This window comes from Bos indicus, chromosome 11 (genome assembly GCF_029378745.1).
Source record: "Bos indicus isolate NIAB-ARS_2022 breed Sahiwal x Tharparkar chromosome 11, NIAB-ARS_B.indTharparkar_mat_pri_1.0, whole genome shotgun sequence".
Classification (NCBI taxonomy): Eukaryota; Metazoa; Chordata; class Mammalia; order Artiodactyla; family Bovidae; genus Bos; species Bos indicus.
Genome location: NC_091770.1, coordinates 11,357,750 through 11,379,904, shown reverse-complemented (window position 1 = coordinate 11,379,904; position 22,155 = coordinate 11,357,750). Strand labels below are relative to the sequence as shown.

The window sequence follows — 22,155 nt, the reverse complement described above, 5'->3', positions numbered from 1 at the left end:
ACAACATTGTCAATCAACCATATTCCAATATAAGATAAAAATTAAAGAGAAAAATACAATGATCAAACTCACTGAAAAATATTTAAGTAAAAATTCATAAAAGAAATACTTTTAAATATTTTAAAATTCAATGAATGTGGACTTACAATCGTCAAAGACTGATTTTTGAATCTAAGAAAAAAATTAACCTGCAAGAGTTCTTCATCTTTGGGTGCAAGCAAAAAATAAGGGAGTTTGACTCATTGGTTTAATGGTTTACAAATAGCTTGGGCTTGTTTTCTCACTTTGTTGATGGTGTCTTCTGTCATGCAGTTTAACACACATATGTGTTTGTGTATGCTCAGTCACGCAGTCATGTCTGACTCTTTTTGACCTCATGGACTATAGCCCACCTGGTTCCTCTGTCCATGGAATTTCCCAGGCAAGAATACTGCAGTGGTTTGTCATTTCCCATTCCAGGGGATCTTCCTGATCCAGGGATCAAACCCATGTTTCTTGTGTCTCCTGAACTTGCAGGCAGACTCTTTACCACTACACCACCTGGGAAGCCCTTTAACATACAATAGATCGTCATATATGTTGCCAAATAAGCAATCCTTTCCTCTCTGGTATATACTTTTTGTATTTCCAAGAAACTCTGTCCTTACTCCAAAAATGTTCATCTACATTTCCTTCTAGAAGCCTTAACATTTTACTGTGCACATTTAGGTCTTCAATCTGTCTGCAATTTGTTGGACTGCAAGGAGATCAAACCAGTCAATCCTAAAGGAAATCCATCCTTAATATTCATTGGAAGGACTGATGCTGAAGCTGAAGCTCCAATACTTTGGATACCTCATATAACAAGCTAACTCATTGGAAAAGACCCTAATGTTGGGAAAGATTGAGGCAAAAGAAGGAAGGGGTGGAAGAGGATGAGATGGTTAGCTAGCATCACCAAATCAACGGACATGAATTTGAGCAAACTCTAGGAGACAGTGAAGGACAGGGGAGCCTGGCATGCTGCAGTCCATGGGATCCCAAAGAACAGACAAGACTTAGCAACTGAACAATAAATGAAAAGAAATCTCCTTCTCTCTCTTCTATTTGGAAACCCAAATGCCCAGTGAAGTTAGGAAAAGATTCTCAACCATACTGTGAATTGGAAAGCACAAATTAAAATGAGAAAGATCCATTTCAGATGGATAAAATTTAGTTTTAAAAATTGATAATAGGAAGGAGGGTTCAGAATGGGGAACACATGTATACCTGTGGTGGATTCATTTTGATATATGGCAAAACCAATACAATATTGTAAAGTTAAAAAATAAAATAATAAAAAAAAATTGATAATAGCAAATGTTGAAGAAGATGTAGGGAAACAAAAATCACCCTTGCAGGCAGAGTAAAAGCCAGTCTGCTCATTTGGTGCAGGTAGAGATGGCCTTGCTCCTTGGAAGAAAAGTTATGACCAATCTAGTTCAGTTTAGTTCAGTCACTCAGTCATGTCCAAATCTTTGCGACCCCATGGACCACAGCATGCCAGGCCTCCCTGTCCATCACCAACTCCCGGAGTTTACCCAAACTCATGTCCATCGAGTCAGTGATGCCATACAACTATCTCATCCTCTGTCGTCCCCTTCTCCTCCCGCCTTCAACTTCCCAGCATCAGGGTCTTTTCCAATGAGTCAGCTCTTTGCATCAGGTGGCCAAAGTATTGGAGTTTCAGCTTCAACATCAGTCCTTCCAATGAACACTCAGGACTGATCTCCTTTAGGATGGATTGGTTAGACCTTCTTGCAATCCAAGGGACTCTCAAGAGTCTTCTCCAACACCACAGTTCAAAAGCATCAATTCTTCGGTGCTCAGCTTTCTTTATAGTCCAACTCTCACATCCATACATTACTACTGGAAAAACCACAGCCTTGACTAGATGGACCTTTGTTGGCAAAGTAATGTCTCTACTTTTGAATATGCTATCTAGGTTGGTCATAACTTTCCTTCCAAGGAGTAAGCGTCTTTTAATTTCATGGCTGCAGTCACCATCTGCAGTGATTTTGGAGCCCAAAAAAATAAAGTCAGCCACTGTTTGTACTGTTTCCCCATCTATTTGCCATGAAGTGATGGGACCAGATGCCATGATCTTAGTTTTCTGAATGTTGAGCTTTAAGCCAACTTTTTCACTCTCCTCTTTCACGTTCATCAAGAGGCTCTTCAGTTCTTCACTTTCTGCCATAAGGGTGGTATCATCTGCATATCTGAGGTTAATGATATTTCTCCCAGCAATCTTGATTCCAGCTTGTGCTTCATCCAGCCCAGCGTTTCTCATGATGTATCTGAATATAAGTTAAATAAGCAGGGTGACAATATACAGCCTTGACGTAGTCCTTTTCCTATTTGGAACCAGTCTGTTGTTCCATGTCCAGTTCTAACTGTTGCTTCCTGACCTGCATACAAGTTTCTCCTGTATAGCAAGTCAGGTGGTCTGGTGTTCCCATCTCTTTCAGAATTGTCCACAGTTTAGCAGGATCCCCACAGTCAAAGGCTTTGGCATAGTCAATAAAGCAGAAATAGATGTTTTTCTGGAACTCTCTTGCTTTTTTGATGATCCAACGCACGTTGGCAATTTGATCATTGGTTCCTCTGCCTTTTCTAAATCCAGCTTGAACATCTGGAAGTTCACGGTTCACATATTGCTGAAACCTGGCTTGGAGAAATTTGAGCATTACTTTGCTAGCGTGTGAGATGAGTGCAATTGTGCGGTAGTTTGAGCATTCTTTGGCATTGCCTTTCTTTGGGATTGGAATGAAAACTGACCTTTTCTAGTCCTGCGGCCATAGCTGAGTTTTCTAAATTTGGTGGCATATTGAGTGCAGCACTTTAACAGCATCACCTTTTAGGATTTGAAATAGCTCTACTGGAATTCCATCACCTCCACTAGCTTTGTTCATAGTGGTGCTTCCTAAGGCCCACTTGATTTCATATTCCAGGATGTCTGACTCTAGGTGAGTGATAACACCATCGTGATTATCTGGGTCATGAAGATCTTTTTTGTACAGTTCTTCTGTGTATTCTTGCCACCTCTTCTTAATATCTTCTGCGTCTGTTAGGTCTATACCATTTCTGTCCTTTATTGTGCCCATCTTTGCACGGAATGTTCCCTCGGTGTCTCTAATTTTCTTGAAGAGATCTCTAGTCTTTCCCATTCTATTATTTTCCTCTATTTCTTTGCAATGATCACTGATGAAGGCTTTCTTATCTCTCCTTGCTATTCTTTTGGAACTCTGCATTCAAATGGGTATATCTTTCCTTCTCTCCTTTGATTTTTGACTCTCTTCTTTTCACAGCTATCTGTAAGCCCTCCTCAGACAGCCATTTTGCTTTTTTTCATTTCTTTTTATTGGGGATGGTCTTGATCCCTGTCTTCTGCACAATGTCATGAACCTCCATCCATAGTTCATCAGGCACTCTGTCTATCAGATCTAGTCCCTTAAATCTATTTGTCACTTTCATTGTATAATCATAAGGGATTTTATTTAGGTCATACCTGAATGGTCTAGTGGTTTTCCCCACTTTCATCAATTTAAGTCTGAATTTGGCAATAAGGAGTTTATGATCTGAGTGACAGTCAGCTCCCGGTCTTGTTTTTGCTGACTGTATAGAACTTCTCCATCTTTGGCTGCAAAGAATATAATCAGTCTGATTTCGGTGTTGGCCATCTGGTGATGTCCATGTGTAGAGTCTTCTCTAGTATTGTTGGAAGAGGATGTTTGCTATGACCAGTGCATTCTCTTGGCAAAACTCTATTAGCCTTTGTCCTGCTTCATTCTGTATTCCAAGACCGAATTTGCCTGTTACTCCAGGTGTTTCTTGACTTCCTACTTTTGCATTCAAGTCCCCTATAATGAAAAGGACATTGGGTGTTAGTTCTAGAAGGCCTTGTTGGTCTTCATAGAACCGTTCAACTTCAGCTTCTTCAGCATTACTGGTCAGGGCATAGACTTGGATTACTGTGATACTGAATGGTTTGCCTTGGAAATGAACAGAGATCATTCTGTCATTTTTGAGTCTGCATCCAAGCACTGCCTTTTGGACTCTTTTGTTGACCATGATGGCTACTCCATTTCTTTTAAGGGATTCCTGCCCACAGTAGTAGATATAATGGTCATCTGAGTTAAATTCACCCATTCCAGTCCATTTTAGTTCGCTGATTCCTAGAATGTAGATGTTCACTCTTGCCATCTCCTGTTTGACCACTTCCAATTTGCCTTGATTCATGGACCTAACATTCCAGGTTCCTATGCAATATTGCTCTTTACAGCCTTGGACCTTGCTTCTATCACAGTCACATCCACAACTGGGTGGTGTTTTCACTTTGGCTCCGTCCCTTCATCCTTTCTGGAGTTATTTCTCCACTGGTCTCCAGTAGCATATTGGGCACCTACCCACCTTGGGGGGGGTTCATCTTTCATTGTCCCATCTTTTTGCCTTTTCATACTATTCATGGGGTTCTTAAGGCAGGAACACTGAAGTGGTTTGCCATTCCCTTCTCCAGTGGACCACATTTTGTCAGAACTCTCCACCATGACCTGACCATCTTGGGTGTCTCTATATGGCATGGCTTAGTTTCATTGAATTAGACAAGGCTGTGGTCCATGTGATCAGCTTGGCTAGTTCTCTGTGACCAACCTAGACAGCATATTAAAAAGCAGAGACATTACTTTGCTGACAAAGGTCTGTCTAGTAAAAGCTGTGGTTTTTCCAGTAGTCATGTATGGATGTGAGAGTTGGACTATAAAAAAGCGGAGAGCCAAAGAATTGATGCTTTTGAACTGTGGTGTTGGAGAAGACTCTTGAGAGTCCCTTGGACTGCAAGGAGATCAAACTAGTCAATTCTAAAGGAGATCAGTCCTGAATATTCTTTGGAACAACTGTTGCTGAAGCTGAAACTCCAATACTTTGGTCATCTGATGTGAAGAACTGACTCATTGGAAAAGACCCTGATGCTGGGAAAGATTGAAGGCAGGAGGAGAAGGGGATGACAGAGGATGAGATGGTTGGATGGCATCACCGACTCAATGGACATGAGTTTGAGCAAGCTCCGTGAGTTGGTGGTGGACCGGGAAACCTGACGTGCTGCAGTTCCTAGGGTCGCAAAGAGTTGGACACGACTGAGAGACTGAAGTGAACTGAACTGAGAGATGGGCATTACCTCTGACGTGATCATTCCACTTCTCTGTACTGACCCTCGACCGCTGATTCTCAGTACTGGCTGCACAACCGAAACCAAATCGGAGGAAGGACCCAGATGTCTGCATCGCTTTTTAAAGCTCCCAAGGTGGTTGTTTGAAACCTCTGGCCTAGAGAAGCTCCTACTCGTGTGCACATGGATGCGTGTACAAGGCTGGCTGGTGCAGTGCTACATATAATAGTGAGAAACTGCAAACAGCCTGGATGTTCCCAATTAGTCTTCAGAAGCTGAGATGAATGCATATGTATTAACACAGATAAATCTCAAAACCACAACGAAGAGCAAGTTTAAAAGGGTTCAGCACAACATAATGTAAACTTAACATATAAACAATACAATTTCTGGTTTATGATACAGACACATAAGATACAGTATAAAGACACAAATGGGGAAGGTGTAAGTCAATAGCCTTCGTCAAGAAAGAAGAAGGAAAACAGAATTAAAAAAGCAGAGGGCAGAGAAAGCTTTGGGTGCATCTAATATTTTATTCTCTATTTCCTATAATATTCCATATGTTTGAAAGAATATATCACAATCTTTAAAAAAGCCACAGATGAATTATTGTGGCTATTAAAAGGATAAGTTGGAATTTTATGACTGTCATGGAAAGACATCCAAAATTGATTGTGAAGTTAAAAAGAGATTTATGACGAGTATACACAGTATGATCCTACTTATATCAAATATATATTTATATTGGCATGTTTATAGTATATAAATACAATAAACAGGCAGAGATTCCTATAATTTGAGGTATTTATTTGAATTTGGAGGGATATATACCAAACTTATCTCTGAGGAGAGAAGTGAAATTGTTTAACTTATATAATAATCAAGTATTATCAGAAAAAAAAAGAACAATTTTTATTAAAACAAAACCCAAAACACTCTAGTGGAAATCAGGAGACTTGAGCTCCAAGCTCTCCAGACTCCACTTCTTCTCTCTTCTTATTTTGCAGGTAACAAGTGCATACAGTAAACAATCCAAATCACGAAAAAGAGTAAATAATAGAAAGTAAGTCTCCTTCCAATCCCTGACCTTTAGTTTAGTCCCCTCCCCTTAGGCAGCCACTGTAGCCATATTCTCATGTCCCTGCCAGACATGGTCTATTTACAAGCAGACATGTATGTATTGATACATCATTCCTTATGTGTACACACACACTTGAATCACACCAGACTATACAGCCTTGTCTTTGGAGGAGTGGCTATCAGATGGGAGTGTGTACCCTAATACTTGCTGGATTTCGTGATACCCCTCACATTCTGCCTGTGAGGCCGGGCTGTATGGCACATGTGTGGTACATTCACGCATGCTTCAGTTGCTTCAGTCGTGTCTGACTTTTAGAGACCCCATGGACTTAGCCCACCAGCCTCCTCTGTCCATGGGATTCTCCAGGCAAGAATACTGGAGTGGGTTGCCATGCCCTCCTCCAGGGGATCTTCCCAACCCAGGGAAGACCCTGGGTCTTCAAACCCAGGTTTGAAGAGACCTCAAACCCAGGGTCTTCAAACCCAGGTTGAAGAGACCTCAAACCCAGGTCTCTTCCGTCTCCTGCATTGCAGGTGGATTCTTTACCACTGAGCCACCAAGGAAGCCCTATGGCACATATTTTCCTTTAAATAGCATGAGAATTTGGGGAGAATTTCACAACCCATACTGAAGTGTCACAAACTCAGGACTAGGAATTTCTGGGTTGAAAAATCAGCCTGTAAATAGGTATAGGCTGACTCTGAAGTTTGGGATCTCCTAACAAAAGATTTTTGCTGACACATTCATTTTCTGAAAAGCACCCTTTTATCACAGCTCCTCCCTAGCTGACGATTGTTCAATAATCCCCCATTAATCATAAACTAAAGCTTGAACTCTCAGCTAGTATTCAGGGCCCCAAAATGCCCTTTCCCTGCCTGGCCCACCACAACCAGGCCCCCTCCTTTCACATTCATAACCCCTCCTCCGCTGTCTTGGGCTTCCCCACCTCTTCTACATCTGGTCGTCTCTGCCTTCCAGATTTCAGGAATTAGAAGATAACTGAATTGGAAGGTCACTCATTCAACAAGCACTCTCTAAGTACCTACTATATGCCAGGTTCTAAGCAATCTGCCCACAACAGATGACTTGGTCACACATAAGTGCCTCTCTCAGATTTTTGTACCAAGCTGATACTCAGGTGCTTCTCTATCTCAGGAGTCAGGCAGCTCATTCCACCAATAGACTGTCAGTTTTTCAGAAGATCCTGCTACTCTTTTTGTCTCCACTCCCAGTGCTATTCTGCCTGTGTAGGATCTAGAACTAAAGAGACACCCTTGTTCTGGCCACTGTCTCTAACATGCAGCTGAAGCCAGGCAGCCTCATCAGAGCCACACACCACATGTCTGTATCTGTATGTTAGTTGCTCAGTCATGTCCAGCTCTTTAAGACCCCATAGACTGTAGCCCATCAGGCTCCTCTGTCCACGGATTCTCCAGGCAAGAATACTGGAGTGAGTTGCCATTTCCTTCTCCAGGGGACTTTCCCGACCCAGGGATCAAACCCGGGTCTCCCCCATTGCAGGCTTTACCGTCTGAGTTACTAGGGAAGCCCAACACACCACTTGGGTGGACCTGTTTCAGGCATACAGTCCACAAAATCCCCAGGCGTTATCCTAAGTACCCCAATCAAATCAAGTTCAGCACCTCCACACTTGTGCAGCTGCATTTTTTGAATAGTGAGCCTTACATCAAACCTTGTGAGATCTTTTTGGACCCTGGTAGGTGGCTCAGTGGTAAAGAATCTGCCTGCCAATGCAGGATATGCAGAAGACCTGGGTTTGATCCCTGGGTTGAGAAGATCCCCTGGAGGAGGAAATGGCAACCCACTCCAGTATTCTTGCCTGGAGAATACCATGGATAGAGGAGCCTGGTGGGCTAGAGTTTATGGGGTCTCAAAGAGTTTAACATGACTGAATGAGTGCGCACACACACACCCTTGCCCATGAATTCATAATCATTGCCAAGTTGCTATCTCCATTCCTTGTGTGTGACCCCTTGACCTCCTCTGACCAAGGCAGGTATAAAATGAGTGAGGGGACAAGGCTGAAGGCGGAGCCCTAGAACACACCACTGGGGGGCTTCCCCTTGCTTGACTCGGGCCCACTGGCCCTGTCCTCTTGGGGCCTGACACACTCCAGGGCCCCATGCCAGTTCTAGGGCCCTGATCCTGGCACCCAGCCTGGCCCGCCTCCCCACCCAGATCCAAACAAGAAAGGCTGAAGAACGTGCCCAGGGTGACCGAGTCATCCACCCTAGGCCTGCCCACTGAGTGAATGACAGTGACCACAAAAACTTGCACGAGAAAACAAAACGTTCAAAAAAAAAATTTTTTTAAAACACACCACAATAAATTCTAAGCAGCCACAATGCGGCTACCAATGTCATCTAAGGTGACACAATGTGGTCACCAATGTCATCAGGGTGGAGTTTCACTTCTGGGTGCCCAGTTTCAAGCCATTTTTACTAAAACGTTCATCTGCTCACTGTACAAACCCACCCAGAACGCTAGGTGCCGAGCAAAGAGCGGGGCTGGGGGTTGGTGATGAATGAGATCCAGTCCCTGTCTTGGAGAGCTCACAGTCTGATGAGGGAGGCGGACTCAAAAACAAAATGAGCAGTTCCAGGACAGACCAAGGCACATGCAGGGTGCTGGTGTAATCCTGACTGCGGCTCCCAGGGAGGGCTTCCTGGAGAAGGTGGTGTCTGGAGTGAGAGATGAAGGCCTGACAGCCAAGAGAAGGCAGAGAGTGGGAAGAGCAGGCACTCTAGTCAAACAGGGCCTTGTGCAAGGGCCTGAGGCCCAGACAGAAGGGGAGTCACAAGATTTGCCACAGTGCGACAGGGTTCAAGCAAAGCCAGAGGCCACGTCCAAAAGGTGACTCAGGGCCTTGAGGCTGCCTAAGGCGGGTGGATGCAACATTAAGTATCACTGAGCCAGACAGAGGGGGGGTAAGTCACAAGGCCCAGGACACAGCGGGCACAGGTGCACCCTGCTGCCTTCCAACCACAGGGATGGAGGAGGCGACGCCCAGGGATGGACCGCAGGGCTTGGGCACACTGCCAGGGCCACGTCCTGGTGAAGGAAGAGGGCGGATTGAGCACCAGGAGAAGAGCGGGAAAATGAAGGGGGAATCAATGACAGGAAGACCCGTGGTCTGGGGTGAAGGGAAGCATAGAGACGGGGGTGGAGGTGGGGCACTCTGGGTATGAAGCAACAGAAGACCTCCCCCAAAGGCTGCCCAGACACCCCGAGCAGCAGACTCCCTGCTGAACACAGAGACTTCTTCATGGCAGTGAAATAAGCTGTGACATTTAATGTAAGGGACTGCTGCCAACAGCACACGATGAAGTGACTTTCCACAAAGGGATAATTGAGGCTCCATGCAGGAGGGTTATTCCCGTGCAAGGAGCTGACCGGCTAGTACTGAGGCTCAGGCCTCCCCCATCGGGGGCTCAGGCCCAGAGGGTGCCCTGAGCACATGACACTACCTGTCCACTGCTCCACGCGGATGCAGCCAGGCAGCCTGGGGGTGACCTTCAGAGCCGCCTACCCTGCCCCACGCCACATCCACAGAGCCGGGCACACAGGTGCACTGCCAGGTAACATCCGGGCCTCCACCTCTCAGCTCCAGGCCACAGTCCCTGCCATGCCCACTTCTCACCAGGTGGGTCTATGCCTCTTCCCTGGTGTCCTATCATGGAACTAGCACCTGCCTCTGACCCTGCCTGCCACTCCTCCAGGCTCCCACCCCAAGGACTCACAAGAAGGCTGTTTGTGGAGCCCGCCTCCCCTGGAATGGACTCTGCTCGTGGAGACTGGTGGCTGGACCTGGGGGTGGGGGTATTTTTCCAACACCTCCTCGATTGACCTTTAATTACACTGTTTGCCCAGCTCCCCAAACCATTAACTTCCACCTCACAGCAATTGCACATCAATTAATGGAGGGCCTGCTCTGAGCTCCAGCTCCTCAACACAATTAAGCGTGACAGTCCACAAATAAGAAAGAACTGAAGAATTAATTAAGGTCTAAACAAATTAATTACCAGTCCCCAATCAATTCCAATGCCAGCACACATGCTCCTGGGCTCACCGGCTTTCCTAACATCTCCACATATAAATAGAAAGTGAGATTTCCCACATGATTGCTGTTCTAGACCAGGGCACGGCGAGGCCCCGAAACCACCTTGAGGGAGAGAATTGGCTGCAGTGAGTGTCCTTGGGGCTTCCCACGTACTCAGCACACACTCACGCACACACATCAGTCACACACATGTGTGCACAGCCCTAGCTGAAAAATGAGGGGAGAACTGGTGGAGTGCTCCAGGTGGCAGAGTGCTCCAGGTGGCAGAGTGCTCCTGGTGGCAGAGTGTCTGGGGCTTGGCACACCCAGGGAAGACCTGAGGTGACTGTCACGGAGGCCCCCACGGGGAAGGGCCGAAGCTCTGGCCTGATGCCAGAGAGGGGTGGGTGCGGCATGAATCAGGCGTCCTGTGCCCAGTCTCGAACCTCTCTCCTGGGCAGCAGTGGGGCGCCTCCGGACTTCAAGGTGGATCAGGACAGGGCAAAGCAGTGGAAAGAAGCAGCTGGCCCCAAGAGCTTCCTTGCTCCCCAGAGCCTGAGTCCCCAGCCCACCCAGGGGAGAGGAGGGAGGGATGTGGCCGCTGAGCACAGGGCACCTGGGCCCTCTCAGGACCCTCTCTCACCCTGAATGGGAGACCCTCTGCTGCTCCACCCTCCCACCCCCACCCTGGCAATCAGGGCTTGATTTGATCACTTTCACTTGCCTCAACCTGCTCCCCATGTGCACTGAGGGCTCCATGAGTTCTGTCTCTCCATTAGTCCGGGGGTCCAGAGGACCAACAAGCTCTGAGAAGACTTGGTGGCCAGCCAAGAGGTGGACGCCTGGAGGGCCCTAGGCCCTGTCAGTGTGCAGTGGGGCAGACAGGTACTCTGGCTGGCTGGAGGCCCCAGGGGATAAGGTTCAGGAGGCCAAGTGCAGGAACTATTCAGTGGCCTAAGGGGACCAGGGGGCTTTTAAGCCCCTAGGGGGTGAGGTGCAACGCCTGTTTACCCTGAACACTACTGTGTCCGTCTCGGCTAGGGGAGTCAGCAAATGCCATTGCAGGTGGGCCTAGGATGGGCATTGGAGGCCAGAGAGATGGAAGCCCACATGTCGGAGAGGAGAAAAGGGGCAGGGTGTGGAAGGCAGGCACACAGCCAGGACTTGGACAGCAGTCTGAGGAAGCAGGCAGAAAGGGCCCATTGCTGTTAGGATCCTGGTGAGCTAGGACCATCAGGGCTGCAGACCTCACCACGAGCACCCCGTGCAACCGGCTAGGGACGCAGGGCTGCACGACCCTCTGTGACGGCTGGACCAGACTCCGCCCCAGCAATAAGATAGGAGAGGAATCGGCTGGAGCCCAAAGAGGGACAGGTCAGAAAGCCTCGGAAAAGGTCAAACCTGAGAGCAGGGGCCCTTCTCCTGAGGGAGCCCCCAGAGAGGTTAAGACCACTTCCAAGGTCACACAGCAAGATAGCTGGCCGAGCAAGGCTGCAATGGGTCCCAGTAGAGTCCTTATCTGAAGTTTGGCTCAAGGACAGATTACATCTCAGCTGAGACCAAGATCCAGTCCAGTGCAGCTGAGAGCTGCCCCCTCCTCAGGCTGCATCTGACCCCCCAGCTCAGGACGGCGAGGAACACCAGATCGGCCGCTGTGTTCACGCAATTAGGCCCCTTAACAAAGTCAGATCTAAAGAGTTATTCCATTAATGGCCCACACCAAAAATAGCTGAGAGTTCATTAAAAGTGTGGAGTTGCTATAGCAATTATCTGGGTCGGCTGAGGATCAGCCGGGTGGCTGGTCCTGGGAGTTCGTTAGCCTCCGGGCCCAGGAGGAGGTGGGGCTGCTCAACAATGATCTCTCACCTACTCACAGGGGCTTTTCAGGTGCTTCAAAGCCCTTTCTGAAGAACAGAGCTAGTCTGAGGTCTCATCTGCTCCTCACTCAGCTCAAGGCTGTGGAAAAGTAGGTACTGGTGCCCACATCTTACAGATGGGGAAGCTGAGCCCTGGAGGTGAAGAACAGGGTTGGGACCATGAGCTTGGGTCTCACACCCTGCTCTTCAGACCGAGTCTTGGCACCAGGGAGCTCACAGGACCTCTTGCCCCTTCTGGGCGTGCCCCAGCTTTGTCCTCTGGCATCAGATGGGGGCTCGATGTTGTGGTTCAAACACTTCTTTCTCCTCTTGTACCTTCTCCCCAAATAAAGTGTAGGCTTCTTAGGAGCCTGGCTGCGCTTTATGGGATCTCAGGGCCCAGACCTGGGGCATCTATTGTGAATTCATGACTCCAAGACCAGCAAAGGCTCTGCTGAAAGCAAGTGAAAACACCTACACACATACACACGCACGCACACACACACTCACACACACACACACACACACACCTACCCATCCCTATGATTAGAGGCCCCTGAAACATAAAGGGCTTGGAGCACCAGATTTAGTGGGAGCCTTGAAACTTCTTTTGTGTCAGGAACCCGAGGCCCCTACACCCCTCTCCAAATAATGTCTCTAAAGTTTATGCTTTACAAGCCAAACAAGTGGGATTACAAGGAGATTATATTGAAATAAATTATCAAAATATTTTTTCAATTGTGATATAGTAAATAGATGTGCTTTTAAACTACTGAATTAAAAAAAAAACAAGATCTTTAAGTGGATCTATCAACTTATAATTTGGGGTTAGTGTTAAGCACAAATGGTATTTTTAAGATCTCTGTAACAACTGTAATAGGACATGAAAATACCTGTGATTTCTACTGGGGAGAGTCACGGTCCTGCTTTCTACTGCAATTTGCTGCCTATATTCACAATGGAAGGAAATGTTACATTTCAGTTTGTTGTTTACTTGCTGAGTCATGTCCGACCCTTTTGTGACCCCCTGGACTGTAGCCCACCAGGCTCCTCTGTCTGTGGGCTTTCCCAGGCAAGAACACTGGAGTGGGTTGCCGTTTCCTTCTCTGGGGGATCTTCCCGACCCAGGGATAGAACCTACATCTCCTGCGTTGGCAGGCGGATTCTTTACCCCATCACCCTTTCTTCTCCCTGCATACATTTTCCTCCAGTTGCCGAAGGCAGAACTCCCCCCACCTCAGTGTCAAGAGAGGCTTGGAGGGGCCTTCCAGCTCCCCAGAGCCCAGCAGCCCACGTGCCCAGACATCCCTGTGCACACGTGCACAGAAGCTTCTCTCTGTGCAAGGCTTACCTACGGCAGGGAATGGCACAAATCTCTGGACGAGAAGGCGGGTGGCCGGGGTGAACTTGTTGGCTTTCTGAACCAGGACATTAAGGCCCACCTTCGAAAGAGAAAACAGAGAGAGTGTGTGCTGCTGCAGCGGCCTGGGGAGGAAGGGGCAGGCAGGGGAAGAGCAGAGAGTGAGGGCCACCGTCTTGCCCTACAACTGCACCCCAGACCCACATCCTCAGCCCCACCTGAGGCTGCCGAGCCCCAGTGCGGCTCCTTAAAGCATCACTGCCCAGGCGTCCCAGTGAACTGGCCTGGGAGATAGCTACACACACACACGCAGGCACACAGCCTCCTTGGGGACAGGACAAGAGATGGTAGGATGGTTGCTGTCAGAAGAATATATAAGCTGGAAGTAGGTGAAGTATAGGACGCCCCTCATTCCTACTCAGCTTCTTTTTTTTAACTTTTTATTTTATACTGGAGTGTGGGTGTGTGTGTTAAATCGCTTCAGTCGTATCCGATGCTTCGCGACCCAACAGAATAGACCACCAGGCTCTTCTGCCTACGGGATTCTCCAGGCAAGCATGCTGGAGTGGATTGCCATTTCCTTCTCCAGGGGATCTTCCTGAGCCAGGGATCAAACTCGCATTTCTCGTCTCCTGCATTGGCAGGTGGGTTCTTCACCACTAGAGCAGGCTGGGAAGCACGGCTGATGAAGAAAGTTGCGTTGGTTTCAGCTGTATAGTAATGTGATTCAGTTATACATATACATGTATCTATTCTTTTTCAAATTCTTCTCCCATTCAGATTGTTATATAATATTGAGAAGAGTTCCCTGTGCTATATAGTACGACCTTGTTGGTTATCCATTTTAAATATAGCAGTGGGTACATGTCAATCTCCCAGCCCCCCAACCTTTGCCCTCCCTGCCCAGTAGCTGTCAGTTCATTCTCTAAGTCCGTGAACCTTTTCTGTCTTCCAGCGTCTTAAGCACCACATTTCTGGGGTCCCACTGTGAGCCCAGCCATAGGCCTGGCCAGACTGAGAGGGCTCAACACAGGGAGACCCATAGGTGACTGGAGAGCTAAGCAGAGCCGCCCAGAGCAGGATGGGGGCTCAGTGGATATCCTGGGCTCAGTGACCACCTTCAGACTCTAGCTCCCTTCACTCAGGCCGGGGCACCTGGGCCTGCCTTGCCTTTTCCATGGGCACTCCCAACTCCAGTCCACCCCCTACACTGAGCCTCATCTTCCTAGAACACAGGTTCAATCATATCCACCTCCCCATGGCCTGTGAAAGAACTGCCATCTCCATGCAGCAGTCGTGGCCTTCATAACCTCCCTTCCCACTCCTCCAGCACCCCCTTCTCTCTCTCCACGATCCAGTCGGCTGGTGACCAACACCATCTGCGTCTCCCACCTCAGAGCCTTTGCCCGTGCTGGTCCCTGTGCCCCGAACTCCCTCCTTCCTCTGCTCAGTCCCCGCCTGTCCTGTAAGGCCCACCTCTGCACTCCACCTCCCGTGTCACTGACACTGGGAGTCATTTAACCTTTGTCTGCCTCGGCTTCCTTGTCTGTAAAAAGGGATGATAACATCTGACAGCACCCAGGGCTGCTGTGAGAACGTACGCATAGTGCCTGGCATGAGCCTGGCACATAAGAGGCCTCAGTGAAAGAATCTAGGTAGGAGTGACGTCACCTCTCCCAGCAGAAAGTCGCTCCCTCGCACATCACTCCCCTCGTCCCCAGCACTCACTACCCTGTGAGTCTGTGAGCCTGGCGCCCCGGCCAGACTGAGGGGGAGGGACTGCACCTTCCTTACCTTCGGATGTCTGGGCACATAATACAGGCTCAGCAAAGCAGTGGCTGAGGAATAAATGCAAGAAACCAACAAACAAGTGGATGGATGGAGAGACCAGCAACAGCTGGAGGAGGAGCATCCTGGAGAAGGGGGGATTGGGCTGGGGAGGACTCCGGTGGGAAGACAAGCATGAGCACAGACACCGGGAGACAAAAGAGGAGCCTGTGGCCTAGATGAAGGGTGTGTAGAAGCCTCTGCTCCCCCAAACTGAGGCCACAGCCAGGCCTCCCCTGGGGGCCTCCTGGCCTGACAGGACCACGGACAGCCTGCTCTCTGTCTGGTACACCCGGCGGCTCAGCAGGCCACCCTGCACCCGCAGTCCTGGCTCTGGCCTCCACCTTCTGGGTTGTCGGGGAGAGGCAGAGCCTTGGGAAGGCCTCCAGGGCATCAGGGTGGATGCCACAGCAATCAAATCAAGCCATGGCCTGGTGCAAATGGCCCAGACCAGGCTGCAACTGTAAGACCTGGGAAGAGAGCAAGTGCCAGCCCACCAGCCGTGGGCAGCCCGAGACCCCACACCAGGAGCCAGAGTGCTGCCAGGCAAACCCAGCTTGGGCTCTCGGGGGCCTGGCTTCCATTTGAAGCCTCCAGCTGGTGGTCAGAGTCCAATTCTTGTCCTCTCTGTCTGCTCAAGGAGAGGCAGGGAGACGCACGGCAGCTTGGACGCACTTAGCGGGCAGGGCAGTGCAGGTGGGTAGGCTGAGGGGATGCCAGCCCACCCTGGGCCCCGCAACCCTGCTACACAGAGGGAACTCACCAAGGCCAGGTCTCCCCACTCTCAAACAGCAAGTGACTATTTTGGTGACTCAGAAATGGTCACCCCCAAGCCCTCCAAAATACCAGGGGATATGTTCTTACAGAATGCCAGTCTAGAAGGAGGACACAGGCAGACATAAGCGATGAGTAAGAAGGAGGAAAGGGGCAAGTGGAGATACCAGGCCAAGTGCTGAGCGCATCACATGAAACATCTTACTCCAATCCCCACTGCCAGCCTTAGAGACAGGGCATGTTGCTCTTGAAAGGATTCAGGGAAGTTCAGGCAGATTCAGAGAGGTGAAGTAACTTTGCTCAAAGATGTCCTAGGTAACGCTAGGACTCAAATCCACAGTCTGCTAATTCCAAAGCTTTGCTCTTGGCCACGGTGCTATTTTCTTTCCAATTGTCTTCTATCTCAGTCAGGAATGTCTGACAGGCCATTTTTTTAAATGACCACAAGCCATTTCAGACTGGCTGTCTATAGCGCAAAAGCCTCCCTGAAGAGACCTGGGCTGAGGCCCAGGTGAGCGGAAGGCAGCTGCAAGTAGAGAAGACGGGGCCCCTGAGCCACCTCTTAAACCTGGCAGCTAGAAAACTGAGGGTCTGGGTTCAAAACCCTCTGCATTTGTTTGGAAAGACGCAGGGAGTGCTGGAGGAATGGGGAGCAGGAGAAGCCAGCAGGGAGCTGGAGCCCTTCCCGAGGCAGCCTTCTGGGGACAGGCCGGGCTGGCGGTGGGGGAGGGCAGGAAGGAATAGGGGCCACTGGCTGGAGCAAACACTCAGACTTGCCTGCTCCCTCAACCCTTCCCCACACTTGGCTGACCAGCTGACGGTGCTTCCCAGAGGCTAGGATTAGCACAGCTCAGAATGGTGACCCAGCCTGTCTCCCCCAGGGAGGGGGCTGGGACCAGAGAGCTTTGGTATATGTAGTTGCAAGCTCGCTAGGAACCCATGAAGTCACTCTGACCACTCATCGAGGATGGGCCTGGTGGCAAGAAGGCATGAATACAGGTGAGGCCTCGACCCAGACCTTATTGTCCCAGCAATCAGGATGGCCACAGTCTGGGAAGGAACCAGGGTGGGCTGCAGACTAGGGGTTGGGAGCCCGTCTGTTCTGGTTCCTCGGGGACCCTTTGGCCTGGAACATTTGGTAGAGCCCATTAAAATTAAAAAGCCAAGTGGCTGATGGCTCTGAATGCCAGCTCACTTTCCCTGGCATGGTGGGTCCTGTTTAAGGGAACCAGCTGGCATTAATGGCACACAACTCATCACGAACAGCAGCTAGCGATCAGAAAAATCTGAGCTAATAATCGGGTTTGGGAAAGATAATGAGATATGGAACAGTCACTGCTGAGGGTCCCCCAGGGTTTGTTTTAACAGCCTCCAGATAAACCACAAAATAGAAATTAACCAAACAGGGGCTCCATTTTGGTGGAGGGGAGCACAAATAGGATGGGGATTTTGTATAAGAATTCCCCATGGGGCCAGCCGCAGGGGGCCTGGGAGAAGCCAGAGCCCAGGACCCGTGGACAGCAGGTTGGGCTGAGAGAGCAGGGGACCTACCTCTCTCCAAGCTCTGCTCCCAGGAGGCTGGATTTGCCATGGGCAGCTGAGAGCGCAGGAGGGGAAGGAGGGAAGTCTGGCAAACCCCCACAGTGGAGATAAATGCTGACCGGCACCAAGAACTGGGGAGGGGTGGGAGACCCGCGTCCCAAGACCTTCAGTGTCTTCGGGGAACACAGCTGATAACTGTCTCCTTGAGTAGGAGGGGGCTTCCAGGCCAACACCAGCCTAGCTTCTGCGAGGCCAGAGATGAGACACCGGAGGGATTGGAACAATGCCTGTGTCCTCCACTCCAGCCCACATAGCTGACCCCCTGCAGGATGCCTCTATCTCCATGAGCTTCAGGCACTCCACCTGCACACACAGCAAATGAGGGTCATCTTGATCTTCCTCACCCACATCCTGTCTGCTTCTCCCATTCCCAGCTCAGCTCTTCAAGCCAGAATCTTAGGGGTCTACCTAGACAGGAGCCTCTGCTACCCGACACCCAGCTCTGTCTGCTGGGTGTCTTAAGTACAGCTATTTCTCTCTCTCTCTGCTCCCACCATTTAGCTCAAACACCCATCACTTCTCCCTGGACAACTGCCCACCTCCTAACTGGGCTCCCAATTTGCACTCTTGACCCTTCTAATCCACAGCAGCCAGAGTGGAATCAACACACTTAAGTCTCTCAGTGGTTTCACTGCATTTAAGCCCCACACGGCCCTACCTGACCACCTGGCCATGCTTGCAAGGCTCCAGTAACCTCAGCCCCGCCCTGCTCCTCCAATGAGCCAGTTCCCTCCCTCCTTCTCTCCCACCTTTTCTCGCAAGCCCTGCCCTCTTTCGGCTTCCTCACTTTTCCGCTTGAACATCAGGCCCTCAGAGAGGCCTCCTCTTCACTCAGGGCTCCCCTTTTACAGCCTCTCACAAAACCTGGAGCTCTTCTTTCCACATACCTATCACAGTCCCTAAGTACATTCATTTACTTCTTAAAATGTTGGGAATCAAAGTAACACGTGTGTATTATTTAAAACAGAATTATATGGAAATATTTTTATCTGTGGACACTTTACTAAACATCCGTCTCTCCCCATAGGCCCTAAAGTGCTGGGCACAGGGCTTGTGTACACTCTTTTTCTTCATGGAATTTCTGGTGCCTGATGAAATGAGTAGGTGCTTCATAAATGTTTCTAGATAAATCAAGTGACTGATTTCTGAAGCAGAGAAAAAAAAAAAAAGAGCCGCAAATGAGACTTGCCTTGTGCAGCCACTGCTGTCCACCTCGGCAAACACAGCTCTATGGGGCCAGGTGCACCTGCAGGTCTAAGACCACCTGAGTGGATGGTATATCCACTCTGCCAGGAGGAGGGGCTTTGAGGGGGCATGCCCCCTCCCCCAGGGATATGAAGGTTTCTGAGAAAGGGGATGCCCAACTGAGCCCTTAGGGAGGGTAGGAGGCAGCCAGGTAAGAAGGGAGGGGGACTCTGCAGGCTGCAGAAACATGAAATACCAGGTTGTCTGCAGCCAGTTCTGCAGACTAACGGCACCTGCCATAAGGGTCCAAGGCACCCTGGAGGACAATAGACGGGGCATGTCTGAAAGGAGGGATGGCATGAGGTCAGAATTTAGGATCTACTTCTGGGTGGTGGATAATAAAATAACCAAGTGGTCGTACAACCAAGTATGACAGTTGGACCATAAAGAAGGCTGAGCGCTCAAGAATTGTTGCTTTTGAACTATGGTGTTGGAGAAGACTCTTGAGAGTCCCTTGGACTGCAAGATCAAATCAGTCAATTCAAAAGCAAATCAACCCTGAACATTCATTGGAAGGACTGATACTGAAGCTGAAGCTCCAATACTTTGGCCACTTGATGGGAAGGGCTGACTCATTGGAAAAGACCCTGATGTTGGGAAAGGTTGAAGGGAGGAGAAGAAGGGGATGACAGAGGATGAGATAGTTGGATGGATCACCAACTCAATGGACATGAGTTTGAGCAAGCTCTGGAAGACGGTGAAGGACAGGGAAGCCTGGCGTGCTTCAGTCCATGGGGTCGCAAAGAGTCGGACACCACTGAGTGACTGAACAACAGCAACGAAGTGGTCAGGGGTTTCTGCGGGCCCTGGTGGAGCAACGGCTGGAACAGGTCAAGGAATAGCTGAGGTACCAAAATTGCCCACCAGAGGGCGTGCATTGATTCAATAGAATAAAATCTTGATAGCAAGCAGTGGACCCTGAGCCTCTATGGAGGTCAGTTTGTCCTGCAACCCCAATCAGGCTGTTTCTTGGCAACACGTTCAGGAGCAAAGGGCCAAGGTGGCCAGGACAGAGTTGTGCACAGGTTCAAATACCAGTCAGCTCCAGCCACAGCTGTGTAGCTTCTTTGCTAGCAATAGTGACCAACACTGACCCCTGAACCATGCCCCACAGGAACCTGCTGGCCACTTGCTGGAAAACCAGTTATATCAGACCCCTTCTGTCTAGGAAGGGACAACAACTTGTCCTCCCCAGGATAGATGTGGAGCCAATATCTGCGTCAGACTTGTCCCTGCCAGCATCACCATCTGCAGGCTTCCAGAACACTTCAGATTCTGATACAGGGTCCATACAATGGGCCCTCCAACCTGGAAGCCACACAGAGTGACAGAAGAGAGGCAAGAGTCTGGTCTGGATTCCCAGGCTGTTGGTCTCCTAACTCCAACAGGCTCAGAGAAGAGTATCTGGGCCTGAGCTACACCCTGGACCACAGAGGACACCCAGAGCTATACCCTGGATCGCAGATCATACCCTAAGCTACACTCTGGACCATGAGGACATCCTGAGCTACACCCAGAGCTACACCCTGGACTGCAGAGGACAACCAGAGCTACACCCTGGACCTCAGAGGACACCCTGAGCTATGCCCTGGACCACAGAGGACACCCTGAGCTACACACAGGACCACAGAGGACACCCAGAGCTACACCCTGGACCACAGAGGACACCCAGAGCTACACACGGGACCACAGAGGACACCCTGAGCTACACCCTGGACCTCAGAGGACACCCTGAGCTACACCCTGGACGACAGAGGACACCCTGGGCTACACCATGGACCACAGAGGACACCCAGAGCTACACCCAGAGCTACACCCTGGACCACAGAGGACACCCAGAGCTACACCCTGGACCACAGAGGACACCCAGAGCTACACCCTGAGCTACACCCTGGACCACAGAGGACACCCAGAGCTACACCCTGAGCTACACCCTGGACCACAGAGGACACCCAGAGCCACACCCTGGACCACAGAGGACACCTAGAGTTATACCCTGAGCTACACCCTGGACCACAGAGGACACCCTGAGCTACACCCTGGACCACAGAGCACACCCTGAGCTACACCCTGGACCACAGAGGACACCCAGAGCTACACCCTGGACCACAGAGGACACCCTGAGCTACACCCTGGACCACAGAGGACACCCTGAGCTACACCCTGGACCACAGAGGACACTCTGAGCTTACCCTGGACCACAGAGCACACCCTGAGCTACACCTTGGACCACAGAGGACACCCTGAGCTATACTCTGGACCACAGAGGACACCCTGAGCTTACCCTGGACCACAGAGCACACCCTGAGCTACACCCTGGACCATGAGGACACCCGGAGCTACATCCTGGACCACAGAGCACACCCTGACCTACACTCTGGACCATGAAGACACCTGAAGCTACAACCTGGACTGCAGAGCACACCCTGATCTACACCCTGGACCATGAGAACACCCAGAGTTACAACCTGGACCATGAAGACACCTGAAGCTACACCCTGGACCATACAGCACACCCTGACCTACACCCTGGACCATGAGGACACCCTGACCTACACCCTGGACCAGAGCAAACCCTGACCTACACCCTGGACCATGAAGACACCTGAAGCTACACCCGGGACCATACAGCACACCCTGACCTACACCCTGGACCATGAGGACACCCTGACCTACACCCTGGACCATGCGGACACCCTGAGCTATACCCTGAACCACAGAGGACACCAGAGCTACACTGTGGACCGCAGAGGACACCCAAAGCTACACCCTGGACCACAGAGGACATCCTGAGCTACACCTTGGACCACAGAGGACACCCAGAGCTACGCCCTGGATTACAGAGGACACTCTGACCTACACCCTGGACCATGAGGACACCCAGAGCTACACCCTGGACTGCAGAGGGCACCTGGAGCTACACCCTGGACCATGAAGACACCTGAAGCTACATCCTGGACCATGAGGACACCCGGAGCTACACCCTGGACCGCTGAAGGCACCTGCTGAGGACGCTGATGAAGACACTGAGGCACAGAAGCCAAGTCAAGGACAGACACTATTTTACTGACTAAAGCCACTTTTTCCTTCCTGCCTCCCTGTGGTGTAGGGAGGTTGGAAAAGTCAAGCTGTGCTGTTGGCTCCCCACTGGAGGACTCTTACCCTGCC

At 50.1% G+C, this 22,155-nt stretch overlaps 1 protein-coding gene across 3 annotated transcripts in view; it reads right to left on the bottom strand.

Moving 5' to 3' along the window:
• The window catches only part of SFXN5 (sideroflexin 5), a 127,318-nt gene that overhangs the window by 34,339 nt on the left and 70,824 nt on the right, over nt 1–22,155 (bottom strand). For 2 of the 3 annotated variants that reach the window (XM_019969935.2, XM_019969936.2), the window contains exon 10: nt 13,531–13,621. In XM_019969935.2, the coding sequence (XP_019825494.2) occupies nt 13,531–13,621 (91 nt within the window). Of the gene's footprint in view, nt 1–13,072; nt 13,127–13,530; nt 13,622–22,155 lie in introns of all 3 variants that reach the window. The other variant, XM_070798433.1, reaches the window with a different exon arrangement.